General features: G+C 37.5%; 1 protein-coding gene across 1 annotated transcript in view; it reads right to left on the bottom strand.

Annotated features, from left to right (window-relative positions):
- Window positions 1–12,181: 12,181 nt before the first annotated feature.
- ptchd4 (patched domain containing 4) overlaps window positions 12,182–22,539 on the bottom strand; it is a 37,720-nt gene continuing 27,362 nt past the window's right edge. Inside the window, 1 exon segment of the mRNA XM_004083640.5 lies at window positions 12,182–19,948. Coding sequence (XP_004083688.2) covers window positions 18,267–19,948 — 1,682 coding nt within the window. The 3' untranslated portion in view covers window positions 12,182–18,266.

The raw sequence follows: 22,539 nt of genomic DNA, 5'->3' as shown, positions 1-22,539 counted from the left end.
CTCACACGCTGCAGTGAGTGACGGGCAGCGAGTTTTATGTTTTTACAATCCCTGCGCGATTCACCTGCTGTCCCCACAACCCCCCCACCCTCTGCTTTCTTCCTCACACATCCCGTCCCAGCAACTGCGCGCTCTTTCTCAGAGACGGGAGCGCGCAGTTTTAGGTACGGCAATTCACAGGTTTCCGGCTGGTACAAACTCTGTGAAATAATAGATAATAGTAAACTGATAGTGCTGGCGCAGTTTTTTCTCTACAAGCACCGCGCCTCTGGCATCGCATCGCGCCTGAGAAGGACTGGTCTAATGAAAAAAAAGTATAATTAAAGATTTGTCTGACATGTGACCATCAAAAGAGCCATATATGGCTCGCGAGCCATAGGTTCCCGACCCCTGTCTTAGTTGAACGAATCTCGGTGTGTGTCGTAATGCGGTGGGATCTCCAGATGTTCTTGAGGATTCCTTTCCAATGCAGGATTTCACATCCTTTCCTCTCTGTTTCTTCATCACACTACCTAGAAACATGAAAGTCTCCACTTCTAGGTTGTTGTGATCAAGCTTCTTTGGCTCTGTGGTAGCGTTGATCTTCAGGATCTTGGTCTCCTGGGGGATGGATATGGAGGCCTGTTCTCTATCTGACGTCGGCTGTGCGAGCTCGGACCAGGAAAATGAAGACGTCCATGGTCCTAGTCGTCTACAAGCGGATGCATCAAAGTGGAGCGGAGCTGGGAGCTTCAGGCGTAGTTTCTACATGACAAATACAATCTTTTTCAAACAGCATGTTTTCATCTGCTCCTCATTCGCTATGATTTGAATAAGGAAATACTCAGAAATGCAGTTTTAATCTTAATTTCTTTCATATGTTTGGCCTTTATCATCAGAAATATGCACGTTAACATGTCTTCTATTCATTGAGAAATATGATAAAACAGCACTGAAATAGTTTAGATCTGTTTCAATTAAATGTTATCACTTTTATTTTCAATTATTTGGTGATTTATGGCTCCTTTTTGTCATATTTTGTGCTAGAATCATAAACTCCTGGTATGATGGATGTCATTCGCTGGTGTCAGACATAAATTACTGCAATAACTCCAGTTTTGCAGGAAATAATTGCTTCAATCTCTGGTTACAAAAAAAAAAAAGTAATTTTAGAACCACGGCTTTAATTAAATGCTTCGACTAGAACATTTTCTCACAAGCCCATTATTCCATTACTCTTAATATTCTCTTCATTCGATTAGAAAGCAGATGATTCTCCTGACTTGTCTCACTTTCTTTTAGAGTTGCTTCTTTTGCTGTGTCAAAATTATTACTACATTTTTTTTGCATCTTTACAAACATCAGGACTATTTTATCCCTTGTGCTATCCTAGGCACTTTAACATTGGGAGTTGGGTCATCTAGACCCACTAGACAGTGCGCTGAACCTTTTTTCTTCAATGATTTGTGAACCTCACTGGTGTCCATGGATTACATGAAATCTTTCCACCTTTATCCACCTTTGTCATGGTAGGGAGAACACGTCAATGTAAGGGTGGGCTCATCTATGATTTATTAGATCTTTTTTTTTCTAAAGTTAATTGCTGCTACCCAAAATGAATAACCATAAAAAAACACTTTAAATGCCCAGAATAAATATGTTCTTGGGTTCTACAGGGTAAAGCATTTAGGCTGCAGTACCTCTTTTCAACACAAGAGGTCAGGGTTCCACGTTTGTCCTTTAATCAGAACTTTGTTGTCTTCAAATGTAATTATGTTCAAACTCAACAGCCATTCATTCATGTTGTTTTTCAGAGTCCAGGTCGTGTATATAGTAAATCAAGAACAGGCCGCACAGAATTTTACAGATGTGGCAACAAAGGCGAGAGCAGAGTAGATGGAATTTACTTTTTAATGAAACTTCAAGGCTAATAAAGAACTGTGAGCCTGGAGGCTGCAGTGGGAGGAGTTGGGACGGCATATTTTTCATTTCAGGGACACTAAAGGCTTTATTTGTATCCGTCTGGGAGCTGTTTTGAAAGAGAAGGTTGTGTTTTTCTTCTGCTTCTGTCTGAAGGACTTTGTTACTTTTGTGTTTGAGCGTTTCCTGCTTTCAACAAGCCATTTCCAGGTTTTTAAACAACATAATTCTCTCAGTTCAGTGAAAAATCCTTCTTTATTGCTCACATGTTGTGTCAATGGTCTCAGAGTTCTTCCTTTATTAATTAATTAAATAAAAATCTACATAGAAGATTGCAAAAGGAGACTCTTAGTTTGGACTTCTTCTATCTAAAACATTTGAAGCTACGTTGTGCACATTCTTGTACGTGTTTTCAGCGTGTGATGTTCACACTGGACGAGCAAGGTGGGGCTTCTTCTTCTTTTTCTAATCCATGCTGTTCACCTACAGTTGGAGGAAACTTGGTCTGGAATGTCAAAGTGGTGCAAATCTCATACATTTTGCTCCAGGCTTTTTCTTTCACAGCTCTATTCTGATATATGAAATACTTTGTGTCATAGAATTCCAGCTGGGCACAAGCTGCACTCATTACCCTTTCCTCCATGATCAAAACCATGTGTAGCGATGCATGGCTGCAGAGTTTAGAGAAGATTCTGCCCAAAACACACATTTACCACAAAAGCGGCTGTTTGAACACGCGTTGCCGAGGGCGACGTGAACGTAGACTGACGGCTGAAGCAGAAGTGGTCCGAACAGAACTTGAACAACCTTCTGTTCTGAGATCACATGACACTTCACTAAAAGAAATGTCTGATTAGAGATTTAACTCCTACCATGTCTGGTCCTCAGAGGCTGCATTTGTTTGGGTGGTGTGACGCTCCGTTCTGTGCCCGGGCACGCTTTGGGGGATCGTTCCATGGACTTCAGCCCTAAGTGTGCCAGGTTGGGACTTTAAATTAGGTTAGGTGTTTGAGGGTTAAACCTGGTTCTCAGAGTTGGATTTACTGAACTGTATTTGAATTTTTTTTAATCTGTTTTTTAAAGCGTATTCTTTCTGGTAAATAACTTTTCTTTTACCTAAATAGTATTTTTGACATTGAAATCCCTCAGTTATCATCCTCTCCTGGTGTTTTTCTCAGTCTTTAAGAAGCAGAATCCCTGTATTGTTAGCAGAAACACTGCAAATGTTATCATTTCTGTTTTTTTATTAAGTTTATCACACTTTATTAATGATACACTGTGGTTTACGTTTATATTTTTAAGTTTTAAATGACACAACTGACATTAGAACCATCAGAAACCAGTATTTTCTTCTTGTTAAGGTCTAAAATGTATTTATTTTTTGCAGTTTTTATTTTCAGTTCTACATAAGTACTACTTTTGGTTAATTTACTCACTTTTTGACATTAAAGATTTTAAAGCAGCACATTTTTGTTAAAATATTTCTTCTAACATGCTGTTTTGTGTTACTTCACTTTAGATTATCTTAAAAAGGTAAATGGACTTCTGATTCATTGTTAAAAAATTATTCTGGTCAAAACATTCATTTTTGTATTATAATATTTAAATTATTTTATGAAGATTGCATTTTTAAAATTACAACCAGAGAAACTTCACTTGTATTTTAATTATAAAAAAATTAAATCATTTTTTTGAGCGTCAGTACGAAGAAAAAAATATTTAAATATATTGTCAAAAAGCAAAAAACTTTTTTTTTTATTTTCACTATAAATGCAAGTACAACCAATTTCATCATCATGTCATATTGCATGAAAATGTTTTGAATTGGAGATAATGCAAGATAAGAAATGAAACAGTGACCTCTAGTGGCGATGTTGATGACTGACCTGCACCTGTAAACAGCATTTGTGAACACAAGTGATTTTAAAATCTGGAGTCTTTACGGTTTTTCAGATAAGGTGACTAATTTGTTTTTGCAAATCAGCTATTAAGTCAAAAATAAAAAAAATCATAAAAAGAAATGAATCAGACTTTTGTTTAGAGAGAATCCACCAGGGGGAGCTCTTCTCTTATTTATCTTCCAACGATAAAGCCTTTAGCTTCTGGAGCTTAAATGTTAATGTTGAATCTAAATTTAACACTGAAAAAAAGAAGTTCTTCCGTGTCTGTTTCAGAACACACTGCTCATTCCTTGTTGAGAATCTTTGTAAAAAATAAAGAGATGTTTTTTTTTTGAGCACTTCCCTTGTCTTGCCCTCTTGTGTGGGTGGGAGGAACAAAGAGGGGTAAAAATTCCCTTTGGATTTCAAAATGTGATTTTTTTTTGTACTGTATTCAAGCAAACAGCACAAACTTGAAAGAATGGCTTAAATTCTTTGGTACAGGCCTCCGTGACTGCAGGAGCACGCTGGTGCGATGATGCACAGCAGATAGAATCCAGAGCTTCCATTAATATTTTATTCTTTGGGAGATGCAAGCAGAGGAAGAGGAAAAAAAGGTCTGAAAAAAGAAGAAAAAGCATCAGCTGCTCCTTCTCACCTCTCATCTGCTTGTTAGTGCTCTTTGCACCTCACGCTTCCCGTGCCAGATGGGTAATTTTCATTATCCGACTGACTTTTGTAATTAGCACAGCTGAGCTGTCAGTGTACTAAATTTGGATAAAAAAACAAAAATAATTAAACCCATTTTTTAAGGAAACATCTGGTTGAAAATGAGAAGCAAAAAAGATTTTCTATCAAATATGGTCGTGCAGTTTTTCACTTTTTGTTTTGTTAAATTTTCTTTTCACATTTTGTTGTTTTTGCAGAGTTACTCAAGTGCCAAAATAAAAAATTTGTATTTTTTCCATTGTGCCTAAAAAAACAAACAAACAAACCCCCCAAACAATTCATGAATCTGAGCTCTAATAAAAACAGTTAAAACGCCTCAATTGTGCTGATAAAAGAAGAAATTCAATAATATTACAAAACGTTTTTATTGTCATTTGTAAAAAGGACGTCATCCATTCGCTACAACTTAGTCCGAGTCCCTGATTGGTCAATGTTTGACCTGGTTTAGCCTGCAACGCATCTTAAATGGCTGTGTTTGTACTTGGCTTGCATAGCAACGTATGAACGAGAACGTTTTGAGTGCGTAAGCCCAAAGAAACGTGCATTTATATCGACTATTTATTGGAAGTAGCCACTTGAATGTACATTGCAAAGGGGGATGTGATCATAGCTTCCCACACACTCACAATGCAACCCTCTCATTTTTATCCAATTTGTGAAAGTGCTTACGGATTTAGGCAGTTTGTTAATTTGCTAGAGACATTTATGACTGTGATGTGCTGAAGTCAGGATTCAGGTTCCTCTCTGTAACTGCACAGATTGTTCACCAGTTGCCTGTTTCCATCAGATCCCATTAGCAATTAGGAAATGGATCCGGACTGTAGTTTTTCTTCGTCCTGATGACCACGGTAAAAGAAGACAGTACTGATGACATCAGCAAACTGATAATTACTTTTTTTTATTACCTAGGTAAACATTTGTTTCCTTTCACTTGTTGTTTTTTGTGTAATTTCTGCATATTTTCCTAATGATTATAGGATGAAGGGAAAAAATGCTCCTTTCTGGCTTTTCTCTTGCAGATGGGAAAAAATACATAAACCTAGATATAAAGTTATGTGCTGTCTCCTGGAGTGGAGGGGCTAAAACTGTTAAGGAATTCTAGTCAAAAGTTTTGTCAAAGATTTAAAAGGTATTTCAAACAAAATGTCAAAGTCAAAACAATAGGAGAAAAATGACAGAAGTCATCTTCTAGACCAAAGCTCTTTTACTGAAAATCTTTTTTCGACTATCAAAGGTTGGTCGTGTGCAAACTGTATCTTCAACAATGCAGGCAGTAGAAAAAAGGAGTTGACATGTCAAAGTGAAAGCATTCAGAAGTAAACAAATGTTGGCAAAACTGAAAGACAGATGTTCACGTGTCTGTGTGCAGCTTCTCAGCGGTTTTCACGTGTTATAGCAGACATGTATGTAGGACTAAAACCTCGACTCAAACGCAACCAAAACATTTCTATCTAGATTTATATTTATTTCTATCTGTGTCATCAGTTGGAGGCCCTCGATCATCTCAAAAGTTGGAGTTTTAGCTGTGGTGTTGACATTCTTTTGACTATCGTAACTCTTCAACCCTTTACGCAGTTAGCGTAAATCTAACAGATCCTAAAGCGGAGAAAGTCGTGGGATATGCAAAGCTGCTTCCCTCTGAGTCAGAATCAGCTGATTCGTATTGATCAAACAGTCGAAAGTTGTGGTATGTGTTATTTAGGGGGATCACCGGTGACATCTCTGCTGTTGAACGGTTACCTCCGATTTCAATTTCTGCAACTGTTTAGGGTGTTTTTATTTATTCTCCATGACTGCTGCAGCTGCTGAATTTATCCAAAAGTGGGATGCAAAACAAAAAAAAATGTAGTGAAGAACTTCAGTGAGTGATCATCAAAAGATTATTCCAATCATTTTGGTGTTTTTGGAAAATGTGGTCACTGTCATTGATTAGTTTTCTTAATTTTTGGAGCAATTTTGTCATTTCAAAGCCAATTCTGTGACTTTTTGTTTTTGTCTCTGTCTTGCTGGGTCAAAATTAATTAAATTTAAAAAGGCATTTTTGACTTTTTTCTGAGATAAAAGCAGCTTGTAACTATTTCAGCACCAATTTGACTATAACCATAAGCATTGACTGAATAATATGTAACTACTAGACGAATCGCGTGTGACGTCACCCATTGCTTCTGGTTCCATAGAATGAAGTCAGTTCAGTCGCCATATGTCCTTAGATGTGTTCATTAAGCAGTGACTTGGCCCGCCTAAGTTTCTATGGCAACCTCTCTTTCCAATCAGGAGTGAGTATGTTACAAGGCCACACCCCTACCACTGAAAGCAGAATCTGTCAATCAAACACCTCGAACGTTTGAAGCAAGGCCACCTACTTTTATTAAGGCATCTGACCTCAATAACTTGCAATAATATCATCTAAAAAATCAGAATCAGAAAAGCATTTTAAAAAAAGGTAGCAGAACAAGAATGGTTATTCTGATAAATAGGAAAATTAGGTCTTTTTCTCAATATAAGTCTATTGGATTCCACCTTTTTGGGACCAGCTGGTACTTCCTGTTTGGAGGAGGGGGGCTCACTCAAGCCAAATCATATTTTACTGTCAATGCTTATAACAAACATTAAAAACAAAATAAATAAAAGACAAAAACAAATTACTCCTACATTTTATTTTCCTGAGATAATTTAAATATTGTGTGGCTAATTGTGACTTGATTGACTACATTAGATGAGAAGAAAAATCAATCCTGTTTAAATAATTTTTACTTTAACATTCAGTGGTTTAATCGTTCAATAACTTTGCAGTCAAAATGTTTTAGATAAAACATTTTTTTAGGACAATCACTCTAGTAAAATCTGAATTTTGATGAAACATAAATAGCAATTATAATAACACCAATGATTTTTTTTTTTTTTTTTTTGCAAAGAATTCCCCTAAACTATTATTCAATGACTAAATTAGGCATTGGGAACAGTGAGGATACATGACGTTCAGGTGAAAGCTAATAGTGTTAGAAAGAACAAAAAGAGAGGGAAAGTGAAAAAGAAAGGAAGTGGGGTGAAAGGGGAAGGAGGAGAAGGTGTGGAGCGGAGGGGAGAGGAAGCATGAATAATCCATGGAGGCTTCACGGCAGGATTAAGACAAGGTGGGAGCCAAAAATATCCCCGGCTGGCAGCTTGGCGCAATAACTCTGCAACAGAGAAAGCGCGACATGACAGCAGCCACTTCTGCTGCCAGTCTTTATCAGCTCAGGAAGTAAAATGTTTGGGGATTATAACAAGCTACTGTGATGTTTCTGTGTACAGTAACACCCCCCCCCCCTTTTTTTGCATACTTTCTGAATCCAAATCTGTATTTTATCATGAGAAAATGCCCATTTTGTTTTAAAAGCCTGAAATTCTGCTGCAACCTGAGCTTTTCATAGAATGAGCCTCTAAAAGATACAGCAGCTGTTGCACTTGTAGACATTTTGCTCTGTTTTTCTGTCTTTCCAGTGCCTGTTCACATTGAATCTAGAAATGTTTACATTACGATGCAGTTGCATGCATTTATGCATTTACTCTAGATATTGGTTGAAGGGTTAACCCTTGTGCTATCTTAGATGAGCCCACCCTTACATAGACGTGTTCTCCCTACCATGACAAAGGTGGATAAAGGTGGAAAGATTTCATGTAATCCATGGACACCAGTGAAGATCACAAATCATTGAAGAAAAAAGGTTCAGCGCACTGTCTAGTGGGTCTAGATGACCCAACTCCCAATGGTAAAGTGCCAAGGATAGCACAAGGGTTAAATGGAAGAAGATAAAGTTCAGTATTTTACGATCCGTGTTCATAGCTAACCAGTAATCCAGATCGCACCACTTAACATGCCAGTGTGCATGAAGACATTTATATCTCTGACTCTTTTTAGGGAAATCAGTTTATGGTTTTACAGGAAGATGCCAGGATCATTTGTAAGCTGAGTATTTTGCAAATTCAAATCAAGCTTTAACCAAGAACACTTTACAAAACCAAAATTATAATTGCAATATGGAGTAAAATGTCCGTTTATCTCTGTTACAGTTTTATTCAAATTCAAGCCACTATGAAAATAATTGGTTTGTGTAAATTATTAAAGCAATTTTGACACGTGACATTTTTTTTAACACAAAAAGAAGCAAGATGGCTACATCAACTGTTCTTGTCAATACAAAGAACAGCAAAAATAACCTTATTTTGCCTGTTTTTTATAATTATATCAAAGGGTTACTGATAGAATTAATGGTAATTCAGGACCTGCTTAACACTAAAGGCTATTTCACATATGTATCTTCCTCAAGGACTTTTACAGACCGAACTTTTTCCAGAAGTGTTTGCACATTTATTTTAAGGCTAAAACTAAGTCTTTTTTGCTAAATTTACTGTTAAATATCCATGTATAATGTAGAAGAAAATCAAAGACCTGATTGTGATCAAAGATTTATGGAGATTGGCAAACCTCACATTTCTGTACAGAATTGACAGGGTCTCCAACCAGTCAGGGTGCAAAACAAAGTGTGCTGTAAAAAAACGAAAATACACAGAACTACACAAAAAAAAAGAGTGAATAGGTGAGTCGCGACATAGCGAGGGAACACTGTACTCTGCTCACCATAAACTATAAAAATATACTTCTGATTGTGACTAACATGTTTCTATGGTATACAGTGTTCCCTTGCTACATCACATTCACCTTTCAAGGCCTCGCTGACTTTTTCCAGTGCTCATTTTCTTATATTGGTTTCTATATCGCACTGTGTTCTCGTTCTGATTGACCGTTGACCGTGGATCAATCTACTCCGTGCTGTCTCTCGTACAGATATGTGCAGTTTGCCAGAGTTACATTAATCTTTGATCATGCTTTTCATTCTGTAACCCTTGTGCTATCCTAGGCACTTTAACATTGGGAGTTGGGTCATCTAGACCCACTAGACAGTGCGCTGAACAGATTTTCTTCAATGATTTGTGATCTTCACTGGTGTCCATGGATTACATGAAATCTTTCCACCTTTATCCACCTTTGTCATGGTAGGGAGAACACGACAATGTGAGGGTGGGGTCATCTAAGATGGCACAAGGGCTAATGCTGAATTTATTTTTCTACAAAGAGCTTGGAGAGGTTAAAGAAGAAAGAAAAATCAGAAAATAGTAATGTATGTCTGAAAAAAGTGTATAAAGTGTGTAGTGAGGAGTTTTACAGCTTACATCCTGGATTTGACCAATGCTGGGTTGTTTATAGACCGCATCCCTGCGATAAACGAGGGACTATTGTCAACCATGTTCAAACAGCTGAAGCAAGTCAGCTTGTTACAAGACCATTTTCTAGACTTTTTTACGCTACATAATGATAATTAACAGTCCAAGACGCTTTGTTGCCATGCTAGTAACTGGTCTCTCAGTGCTATTTTGTTTTAGGTGAACCTTTTTTGGCCAAAAGGTCAGTACAAAGGGGAAGAAGTTAAATATTAATATGGGAGAATATTGTATATTTGCACTGCACTTAAAATGTTTTGTTGCGCCCTGGCTAGCGTAGGATTTTTACAGAAGTTAATTAAAACTAAAACCATAAAGTGAATATAAAACCTCTACAAGAGATGGTGGATGTTGTTGGTGACCTGATGAGCATCTAATGCGCTTCCACGAACTCAATGATAGTTTTATTGCCTATTTCTCTTAAAAGGAGAACTTGCCTCCATCCGTTGGGCTTAAATACCAGTAATATATCATTTATTATCTCTCACTCTTTTTCTTTTACATCTTTCCCTTCCTCTTTTCTGTCAGTGCAGCTAAACGATATAAAGTCTTGGCAAGAATCGTGGATTAACATACCAGCCAAAGACTGAGACGGTGTCTTTTCCTGTTCTTTGAGGAGAGGCGTAGACGTCTGTGCAGCTGCAAAGCTTGATGACTCCACATGGATCAGAGGAGCTCAAACATTAGCTGGTTTGAGGAACGAGCAGCAACTTCTCAAGGGGATGTCAATCAACTCCAAATTTTTGGGCTCAAACAATTTTTTCTCTTAGCTTGGTAAAGGTGCTTTTAGTGATCTAAACTCTTTGATGGACGGTTGGAAAACTTTAAATATTTTGACAGCAGCCACAGATTTCTGTGTTTTTCTGCACCACATGGTGCAGTGTCGACCAAAGCAAAGAACAAAAGAATAAAGCAAATTATATTCACACTGAAATGTTGGCAAATGTGTGTAAGGCAATGCTAGTTGATAAACAAATGAATCAAAACTGCAATAATCAGTTCGTACCACCTAAAAGTGCAAGATCAACCAAGACAGAGTTTATCCAGCTTATATATATATATATATATATATATATATATATATATATATATATATATATATATATATATATATATATATATATATATATATTTCCTATTTTGGACATTTTTGGTTGGCATTTTCTGTGAAGTTAGGCAGCAAAAACACAAAAAAAGAGTAAAATGTCTTAAATAAAAATTATACACATCAGAATTGGTCAATTAAAAATGTATAGGCCTTTTTAACCCTTGTGCTATCCTAGGCACTTTAACATTGGGAGTTGGGTCATCTAGACCCACTAGACAGTGCGCTGAACCTTTTTTCTTCAATGATTTGTGATCTTCACTGGTGTCCATGGATTACATGAAATCTTTCCACCTTTATCCACCTTTGTCATGGTAGGGAGAACACGTCTATGTAAGGGTGGGGTCATCTAAGATAGCATAAGGGTTAAGTAAATAAAAAAAGACTACCGGTATGTAAAGACTATGATAGGATAGCATCTACTCAGATTTGCACACATTTTTACCAAGTAATCAACCTTTACATGTCAAAATCAAAGTCGGCCTCGGTTGGTTTGTAATCTGTAACTTGCTAGTTCCAGTCAATTTGTGCCAGTAATCACATATAACTGTAAGTTTATTTATGACAACTGGCTTAACTCATGAAATTGTCATTAAATCTCCCATTTTTTTATATTTACACAACACAAAATACTACCAGCTGTATCAACATGTACACAAATTTTAATTTGTGCATCTGCAAAGTGTTGAAAGAGTACATTGCTGTGCTACAAGTTATTAAATAACCCGTTTGATGAATGAGGGCGACACGGGCCTGCTTTGTTGCTTCATTGCTTGACGTACAAGACAGATGACCTACAATAAAACAGCAATTTGTCCTCTGAGGCTGCAGCTGAAACAGATTTGTAGATCATTCGGAAAGGTTGCATAATTCGGTGGCTCCATATTGTTGAGATATGGCGCTGTCTGTACAGATGGAAATTGTGACCGTGTGCAAATGACTCAGCGAAATATGAAGAGCATCTAAATTTAGTTTTTGAACATTGTGTTTAACCCTTGTGCTATCTTAGATGACCCCACCCTTACATTGACGTGTTCTCCCTACCATGACAAAGGTGGATAAAGGTGGAAAGATTTCATGGAATCCATGGACACCAATGAAGATCACAAATCATTGAAGAAAAAAGGTTCAAAGCACTGTCTAGTGGGTCTAGATGACCCAACTCCCAATGGTAAAGTGCCTATAATAGCACAAAGGTTACAAGTGACTATCCATCTAAAAGAGTGAAGTTTGAGAAATCTCCTCTAATTTTTGTGATTTTATTAGGTATAAGGTATTCCAAATAAAGCAAATTGACCGGAAGGGGTTATTAGTCTGATGAAGCTTTTCCTTTTATACAGGAGAAGTTTGGTACATTGAAAAAAGCAGGGACTTTAGGTGAGAGTGCTGAATGAAAAAAGATGCAAATCCTACGTTTTGCAACCAGGGCTTGGTTTACAAAGACCACCTTTACATAGATTTGCGCTCACTGTCACTCAAATTCAAGACCTGCCGAGAAAATGTGCATACTACATAGAAACTGTGACAAAACAAAAAACAAACAAAAAAGTACTCTCATTTAACTGTTCCGGAATTGTAAATATGTACCATCCAAATTTCAGAGAGTTAGGAAAACCAAATTCATTTTTGTGTATTTCTAGTTTGCACCTATATGGGGACACAAACCCCTTTTTTTTGAATATTTTCTTTGCAGATAAATTTGTAATAATTGTTTACAGTTTTAATTCAAAGTAAACAAGTGTGTCCTTTGTTTATATGGACTGAAGATGGTAAAAGGCATTAGTGAGTTATGAGTGGGATAGAAATCCATTATAGATATTGAGATAAAAAGGTTTTCATCAAACCAAACTGACCCATTTCTGGTAGCAAAAAGCAGCAACTAAATAGTCCTTATGGATGTGAGTAGTTTGGTATAAATTCTTTATTTTTTCGTAATTAAAGTTGTATATGTTGTAAATGTTTTATTTAGACTTTCTATTTAAGACCGTCTTTAATGATTGACTGTGAGTGTTAATGAGAGTTGTGTATTATTGTTGTGCTGCTGCCTCTTGGCCAGGACGCTCTTGCAAAAGAGATTTTTTTTTAATCTCAATGTTTTTATCTCTTTTTTTATCCTGGTTAAATAAAGGTGAATAAAATAAAAATGTGTACATTTGTGTCTATGAACAATTTGAATTGCTGCTGCCAAAATGGGTTTGCATTAACCATTATCTTCAAAATAGGAACTTTAAAAAAATTATTTACTGTGCTATGGCATTGTAAACCTGCATTACTGACACTTTGTCACTTAAATATGGAGACACAAAATGTTTTTTTCTTTGTACAAGTTTGTTACACCAAATAAAATGCAATACAAGTTCAATTAGAAATTTTTTGTGTTCTTTTAAAATAACTGCTGTGTACATGTTTTCTCATATATATCTACATTATAGATGAACTGTGTGTTTGCATAGTGTTTTTCTTTTTAAGACAGGAGACAGGGATATCTAAGCCGCACAAGCGGCAGTATTTTATTCCAAAAAAATTGAGATGCATGAAAAAGAAATTCTCCATGTGTGCTTAAAATTTACTGTGTGTACTTTTTTAAGTTATTTTATTTTTCCAAGTAAAAAATTCAAACTCAAATTCAATTGAGATAATTATACCTCATGTCCAGCCACTTCCTAGACACGTTTAGCTTTGTTTTTATACAACAACGATGGTTACAAGTCATGATGGATTGTTCTCGTGTTAGCCAAAAAGCTGCAACATCATGTGTATTTCATTCCTTTGAGTGTGGAGGGCTCGCAGACTTAAACTCACCATATATAGCTATTTAAAAAATAGTGGCCACATTTTTGGGAATAGAGAGTGTATCATCCACAAACATTGACACTGCAGTGCAGACAGAATATATATTTGTAACATTCCACAGTTTATTACTGGCCTACTTTGATCAACTTCCCCGCCCCCAATCAATTTTTCTTTTGAAGAAAATTCTCTCGTTAAAAATCTTTTTTATATTACACATTTTTCTTAAAAAATATAGAAAATAAATATTTACAGGTAATTTACACACGGGAAATCCTCTGGCTTTTTGTTTGGAAACAAATGTGACACTTGAACCTTCTCGCAGCACATGTTACAGAGTATGTGTTGAAAGCTTTCAAAGCTAAGAAAAGTGGTAAAAAAATAGGTAGATTTCATACAGAGAAATTAAATACATGCATACATACAGCACAGTGCCATGCAAACACAGTCCGTATTTTTTGGGAAGTAAATTGTTTTAAGATTTGCATTTTTTGTCAATATTCAAACAATTCATGCCTTCTCACTATACATACATGGCTTTTACATTATGAGCAGCTGCAGGAAATAGCTGTAGAAACTTCTAAACTCTTTGTAGGGCAACCTTTAATTGACAAAAGCAACATTACAGGATGTAATCATGGTCAAAATTTTGTCTAGGATCTCTTGCACAAGAGGGCTAAGTAGCATTTTGATATTTAGCGAACACAAAATTTGCACTTTCAGACATTGACACATATTTCACACAAATGCCTTTTTTTCCCCACTGTGAACATTTCAATCACCAATCCAGCGGAGCTGTTATTTGCTCTGAGAGCTTTTCATTTTCTGGGTCGTAGCACAAAGAAAAAGACAGAGACATTCCCTTGTGACAGCTCTGTTGGACGCAGCCGTTCTTCCTAAGAAGATATTGACTGCTCTGTAATCAGCCATATCTGTTCACGTATGGGGCCTCTCTATCACCAGCCACCGGCTAAGACCTGCCAGCCAGAGGTCATTGGGAGATTGGTATTCGTCAAGGCTGCTGACCTTGAGTGTGTTTGTTGTCCGACTGCAACAGAGATTCTTATCGGTTGAAGGCAGACAAAGATAACACTGTTTACCCTCGGGGGACAAAGTAGCCATTTTGTACTTCTTTGCCCCAACCAATGGCAAAGAGGCATATGTAACGAGCACTCAGATGCTACATTCTTGTGATCAGCTTAGAACCTGCAGGTGGTGGTAATGCCCTACATGTCCAATGCTACTGGCAAAAGGAATGTGTTATTGACAAAGCTGGTCGATGTTCAAGTCCGTCGTGCGTTTTTGAACAAGGACCATCCCATCACTTTTTTTTTGTTAATTATTGTGACAATAATTCTTAGCAACCATTTTTACGCTACTAAAAAGTCAGATTTCCTTTTTGTTGGATTCACATTAGTAAGAAACATTTATTCCAACAGCAGAGTTGGTTTGTCAGAAAATCTGCCAAAACATACATGAACCAAACTAACTTTTCATGGTTTTTATAGACCAGGGCTGCCTAATTCTGACCTCTAACATTGAATTGTTTTCAAAGTAAGGTTACTTATTACCTTGATCAGGTGGTTTCAGACACCTGAATAACATCTGAATCTGAATAACAAACTTGCAGAGATAACTAAAACATTAATAAAGTGGAGATTGGAGATTCCAAAGCAAGTGGTAACCTCACCTCTTCAGCCTTGGACTGAACAATTTTTTTTAATAGAGCTTAGCTCTATTCTTGTCAGATTCTCTTCCCTCACCTGCAATCACGGGTCATTTGTCTTGCTTCAGCTAGTCCACTGCCTGATTCTGCCAGTAACTCTCGTAAATTTCTGTGCTAGGTCAGCGTATCTCTTGTTCTTTTGGTCAACTTTTTTTTGGACTGTTTCTTAATTCAGTTTCAGTTTCTGCTCAACTCCAGCACACTGACCACATTGCAAATACAATTCTGTTCCTCAGTCATGGTCTGTTCTTCAGACCCAGACTGAGGTCCAGTTTCCTTCACCACCAGCTCTTTACAGGTCTAAAACCTACTCTAGTTCTAAAGTCCTACCAAGCCACGTCTTTTCCAACTTTCAATGGACATCTTGTTCATACGTTTCACCAACCAGTATAAGGAGATCAAGAGTCAGGTAATCATCAAAGATCAGTGTAGGGAGAACTGTGAAACAAGGGGGATTAAGTAGCCCCTGTCCAAGAATAAAACATTTAGGAGATGTCTACAATCCAACCTGTTTGAACATTTGTGGAATCAACCCAAGTCAACTGTTTGTGCTGAAGGGACAATGCAAGTGTGTTGGCAACACTTGCAAATAGCCAACAAACAAAAACAGTAGCAGATAAAATGGAATACCATATTACAGCAGAGTGTAGCTAAGCTGGTAGAAATATTTTCAAACTCCAAAAAGAGATCACAGCAAACAAGAGTTGGCAAATATATGGGAATTTGTTCTCAAACTCTGCTCCACTGGTCATCCCACAATTGCTGTATCCAAATGTGACATCATGTGAAATGTAAATGAACAGACACCTCAATGATAGAAGATTTATTGCAAAACAGCATTGGAATAATAAAGAAGGAATCCAATAAACACAACTGTCCTTAGTTTTCTGGGCCAACTTTGCACAACATTTTTAACAGAATTAGTCATGATTTTTCTTAGCTAATCTTTTTTTTTTTTTACTCTGGGGCTATACTAACATTTTGGAAACTCAAGAGATGAGCAACAAAACGTTCTGTTTTTGATAACAACCTAGATGGAAGTCCAGTTGACAGTTGTGTTCCACTTTGATTTAGTCTGTTTTGGTAGAAGATGAAATGCCATGCTACATGGCTAGTAGGTATTTGAAAAGTCAAAGTATAACAAAGACAATAATTAGAAAGAAAATTAATGATATTAGTGAAATCCTTTTGACCAGACAAACAACTTTAAAAAGGTCAACTTTAAAAGACAATGAAGAATGAAAATACCATGAATAAAAGGATAAATGTTTTTAAGACAAGATCATGCTGTAGCACAGGGATGGCATTTAAGTATGTAAGTTGTGTTTGATGTTTACTTTTTTGCACAATTCAACAACAGTGAACTTTACAGTGTGACTCAATTTGTAATTTAGAGCTTTTATTGTAAGGATCTTTAAACGTTTATGGATCATTCAACAGATTTCCCTTTAGCTAGCACTGATGAATAGTGATTTAGGCTAAAGACGTTACCATTAGAAACCGTGGGTAAAAATCTTGTTTGGCATCACTGTTTTTACCAGAATCATATTCAAGCCTTTACGTTTCAGTGGCGGTAACTTTTTGTAAGAAAGGACTATTGAGGAAATCATGTGCTCAACAAAATGCTGCCTGAAGGGTGAATTCTCTACACGCTAGAACTACTCCAATTTTGGTTCTGTCTACCTGCTAAGGAGTTTTTTTTTCTTAGATCCGAAGAACAAGGCTATGTGCCTTTTTTGATCATTGATGGATGTCACAGCCAGCTCATCTTCTTCAGCTCTATCAGTGCATAAGGACTTCAACAACTCTACCATACAACGCAATGTGCAATACAAAACTTTGGACATAGTGTGCGCCATCTGCTATAGTTGGCTGCTCGGCTACATCTAGTGTTACTCAACATGACGTGGTGTGCTTTTGACCTGCCGTTTTTCTTCCCCTTGCAGTTTGGTTTCACCACCATTTCCTTAGATCAGCATGAGAGAGAAGCTGCCTCATCTCATGGAGGATTTTATGCATGGAATTGCTTTCGTCAACTCGTCTATGACTACATCCATACTGGTGCATTTGAGATGTTCCATTGGAAGGAATGCTCCTTAATTTTTTGGTGTTAGCTTTTCAAAATGTTGACTTTGAAACATCATAAATATGTCTGACTCACCACTAAAAAGAGCTTGCTTCCCTGAAAAGTATACAGCTACACTTCTTAAAATGATCTAACAATTGTTTTAAAAAAAATCAGTGTTGTTACAACTTAAATCTGGATAAGAAAAAATTTGGACTTAGATGAAAATTACATTTGGATTAACCAATCAAGTTACCATTATAATGTAATACTAGAACACCGTTGGTGTGTTGGCCGTGGGTGCGGGTACACTGAAACGTACACATAATAATTGTACCTGTTTGGGAATGGATTGTTGTGCAAAAGAATGCCAAGTAACTATTTTCTGGCATCTCTTTTTTAGTGATGCAGCAGTATTTTTTGACTGCAACCAGATTATCTGCATTCTCACCTCTATTCGTTAGGGTAGAGTAGTTAATAGGCATGAAAAAAATGCACTAATGTGGACATAGCCTTGCTTACATTGGCCTAAAAGTCTGCTTTGACCCCTAAGTCATAAATCAAAAGTTGATGACGTTGAATTAGACAAATGTAAAATGTGTTATAAATTCCCTAAGGAGTTAGCAGGCATAAGACTTGGCAACTATTTTTATTTTATATACCAAACAGCTAGTAAGCTTTACCCTGGTCAGCTATTGAGCAAGAGTGACTACTTTCTAAGAAACATTGCAGACTCCCTGGTGCCTCCAAAAGAGGAAGTACCTCTAGTCGACCATCGGCTTTTAGGCCATGACCACAGGATGAGTTGATTTAGACATTAGTCACATGATCAGGATTCTCCCTAACCTCAATGCACTCTATCTCCTCTCTTTCGCGCTCTCGTTCCCTTTCGCGCTCTCGTTCCCTTTCCCGCTCTTTCCGCTTGGCTCGCTTCTTTTTCTTATGTCTTTTTTTGGAAGGCGGGAAGAAGGTAAGGAAGACGGGCAGGATGACGAAGCAGTGCAGCACGGTGCAGCCTGCCGTGAGCAGGGAGCACTTGAACAGTGTGTAGGTCAGATTGGAAGGCACAAACAACAGGGGCATGATCCCGATCACAAAGCAGGAGGTGTTCTGCAGGATGGCCGCCCCATGCTCCTCCAGTGCCAACTTGATGCACTGTGTCCTGGTGTGCTCGGTGGCCAACACAAAAGTATACAGGTGCGGTGCACAGTGATCCATGGCGAAGTTGAGAGTATAGATAAGGCACAGGATTGAGATGCTGTCCATGCCGACGTTCCAGAGGGTCATCAATCCCAAGACACCCAGCTCAACAGAAGTAACAGTGAGAATGAGCCAGAAATTTCCAAGGGGATTGATAACCAGGAAGAATGTGAGTATTAGAATGGTAAGTACACTGAAGCCTGAGGTCAAGATAGGGGAGATGACGGATGAGCTGTAGCGGTCCATGAAAACAAATGTGGGGTTGAAGGCAATGAACTTGATGCTGTTGATTAGCATCAATGGGCGGAGCTTCTCCAAAAGCTCCACCACCTCCTCTCGCTTCTTTTCAGTCGTCCGTGCTACCAAGTACATTCGTGAGGCAATAATGTCGTATTCGTTAGTCTCGCGGTTCCTAGAGAATATTATGTCCTCCGTGAAATGCTGGTACTCCGGGCTGCGCAAGAAAGAGCCCTTCAGGATGGAGATAAAGTCGCCCTTGGTTGATGCGCTCACGTTCACCACCCGAAGGTAGTGGAAAAAGTTGTCCATCCAAGAGATCTTGTTGAATCCATGGCTCAAAGTCTTTAGGTGCTCCTGCACAGTGGAGTTCCAGTACTCTATGGGTTCGTAAATGTAGAATCCAATAACAGGACTATAGTTACTGAAGTATTTCTGTTGGGTTAAAGCGTAGGAAACGCTTGGTGAGTTACTAGCCAGCAGGTTCACAATGTTCGATCCATCACTGATTTGTAAACATCCCATGAAGGAGAAAGAGGCATAGATGAGATACAAAATGACAACAAACGGTTTGACGTAGGTGTTGGTAATCCATTCTGTGTAGTGCTCGCGCAGGAAGTGTTGAATAAAGTGATTCTGGTACGGTATGCTGTCATGGTGAGTGGACAGGTCGTGGCCGTCACTCATCATGGTTTTAAACCACGTGGGCTGGCGGTCCAGATACTCTACCGAGGGAATCTTACAACAGAAAACACTGTGGTATCGGTTCTGTTCAAGCTGACCAGCAAACACCAGGCAGGAGCCGTAGAAGGAAAAAACGTAGAAGTAGTTGACTAGGATGGCCACACACATGCTCTGACAAAATATCTTCACAGATTCAATGTTGGTAAAAGGGCTGGCTCCCATGCCAAAGGTGATGATATAGAGCGAGCTGGTCATGGTGTAGCACACCATCACATCGGCAAATGCGTCTGCCACCCGCTCCTTGAATGGCAGGTTTTCTCTTGTTCTTCTCCAACCTGCCAGCAGCTCAAAAACCCCTTTGGTTCCATGGCCTAAACGAGACAAAAGAGAGATGTGTTAGCCCGAGAGCATAAAGGGCAAGGTCAAGATAATTGCTCTGTTTGGGTGAAATAATTATAGAGAGCAGAGACATCAGATCATCAGGCAACATGCTTATTGGAATGGGTTAATTGTGCACCCAAGGATATCGTCAAAGAAGAGAAATGAAAGTAAAAAATGTACTATTGATTGATAAATGTATTGTCTTAAACTAAATACAATAAATTAGCTTTTTTCATTTTTTTTACTTTTAAAGCAACTGCAGTTAAATTGCACCTATAAGCTTTCAGTCTTCAAATCCATCTGCATCAGCTCCATTCACATGAGTCAAATCCGTGGGATTCATACTGGTAAAAATATAGACATAAAACACGCAACGCACATGGGTATGTTGCAAAACCACCCACTCTGGAGCATCCACTCACCCACACGCTGGGCTAGTAATTGCAAAATGTTCGAGCCAAACAAATGGGACTAAAAATGCTTTTGTGTGGGAATTTTTTGTAAGTAGTCATTTGAATGTTTGTGTTCCGCAGAAGCAAGAAAACTGAAAAACCTCTGCCAATCCTCATTGTCTCTCTACTTCTTAAGGAATTAAGATAGTCAGCGAGGTGCTTCTGGGAATTATTGTGTCTGAAGCATTTGGATGTCAGGAACAAAATATATGAATAACCTCCTAAAAAAAAAAACTTAAGCTGCTCATTAATGCGTTATGTATCATATGACCATTTTTAGACCATATCTGATTTTTTTGTAGGGAGACAGATATTCCAAAACACCAAGTTCATCTTAGATTCTACAAGCCCCAGTTAGCCTGCTAAAAGTAATGGTCCAAAATGTCAGTTTAAAAATCATAAAAAAATGAAATACAAATGAGCTGACACATGAATGTTATGCTTAAATGATTCAACAATGTAGACTGAGGGGTGAGAGGAATTTTTACTAGTTACACCATCGTAGATTTCCTTCTTTTTAATGAATAGTACAGAAAACTTTTTACTTGACAATTTATGGTGAGTCAATTAAATACTTTTTATTTAAGTTTGTGGTGTATGTCTTATGTTTGTGATAGTTTTTTGTAGAAAGAAGAAATTCTGGAGTTTTCCATTCAGGTGCCAACATGCTTTTCCTCTGAAATGTGTATTTCATATGTAAAAAAAAAAAAGAAAACGTTTTTATTGAATGCAGTACAGTTGCACAGAGTTTCACAGCTACAGCCTTGTCTATTATTCAATAATATGAACACTTTTAGACTGAAGTCCAAAAACTGATTGCACTCCATTAGACATCTGTCCACGAGCATAAAATTCGCAAAGGGAAAGGTCATGGCACACAGCCACTATGTACATTTTGCGCATTTTCCACGTATGAAATTTCAGTCTTTCGTGATACGTACGTGATATATGTAATTCATAAGTGTTTCTTACGTTCGTCATTCGGCAATGTGCACAGATGTCTATTAAGGGTTTTGGTTGATGGGTCTTTTCTTAAATTTGGTTTTGAGCAGTTAAAAATATTTGGTCAAGTGGGAAATTCACAGTTTAACTCATTTTCAAACTTAGGTGTAACTAGTTTATGTAGTTTATACACAATTATTATATGAATCTTACGCAATTGTGCATGATTTTTGTGAGATGCATAGGTAAATTCTTGGCTTTCCAAGACCGTTCCACATACTGTATGTCTAACGGACTTTTCACGAATGTACCACCGATTTTTTACTTCAATATCGCGTATACGGCCCACGTCACATCTACGTTATGTACTTGATGCACAAATCAATAATGAAATTCAAATAAACAGCGCAATAATAACGCACGGTTCATGCCCTGCATTGATTTATGTGTTCTTTGCTAGGTTCATTCATACTTCTTCCATGGTTCATCTGTTAAAATTTCACAAAGACAACAATTTTTCAAAGTTTTCCCACGTATATGTACATATGACTAATTTTTACTCGTGCAATATGCCCAAAATGTACATAGTGGTAGTGTGACACGGTTTTAAGATTTATTTGGTTTACAGATTCAAACCTAGAACAGAATTGGATAATTACAGAATCAAATCAACTTCCTTACATTAAAGTCATCATATCCATCTAAATTTTTCCTAAGCTTTTCCTGTTACCCCAACCTGAAAAAGCTTAAATTATACCAGTGCAAACAAAGAGAAAAAGCAGGATAACATTCACAATATTGTTAAACTAAGGCGCGTATCCTGCTTCTAACCTTTAGAATAAAAGTAGATGAAGCTAAAAACCAAAGCAAAAAATAGTCAAGAATTTCAAATAGCTAATTGACATCAATTTTGGAATAGAAAGAAAAAAACTACTACTTGGACAGAGCTGAAAGGAAAAGCTGTCAATTTATCAGCCGAGGCTTTCTTCCTCACCTATGGCAGAGAGCTTTGGGTAATGACCGAATAATGAAAACACAAGCAGCTGGAATGAATTTCTCATAAACGGTGGTGGCACTCGCTCATAAAAGGAGCCTAATTATCTGCGAGGATCTAGGAGTCATTGCTCTTTTATGCTGAAGATAGTTTTCCAAATTCTGTCTGAGTGTTTCACAATGGAGAAGTTTCA

The sequence above is a fragment of the Oryzias latipes genome, chromosome 24, assembly GCF_053564925.1.
Source record: "Oryzias latipes strain Hd-rR chromosome 24, Olatipes_Hd-rR_3.1".
Classification (NCBI taxonomy): domain Eukaryota; kingdom Metazoa; phylum Chordata; class Actinopteri; order Beloniformes; family Adrianichthyidae; genus Oryzias; species Oryzias latipes.
The sequence above is the reverse complement of the archived record's forward strand: the minus strand, read 5'-3'. Positions and strand labels throughout refer to the sequence as shown.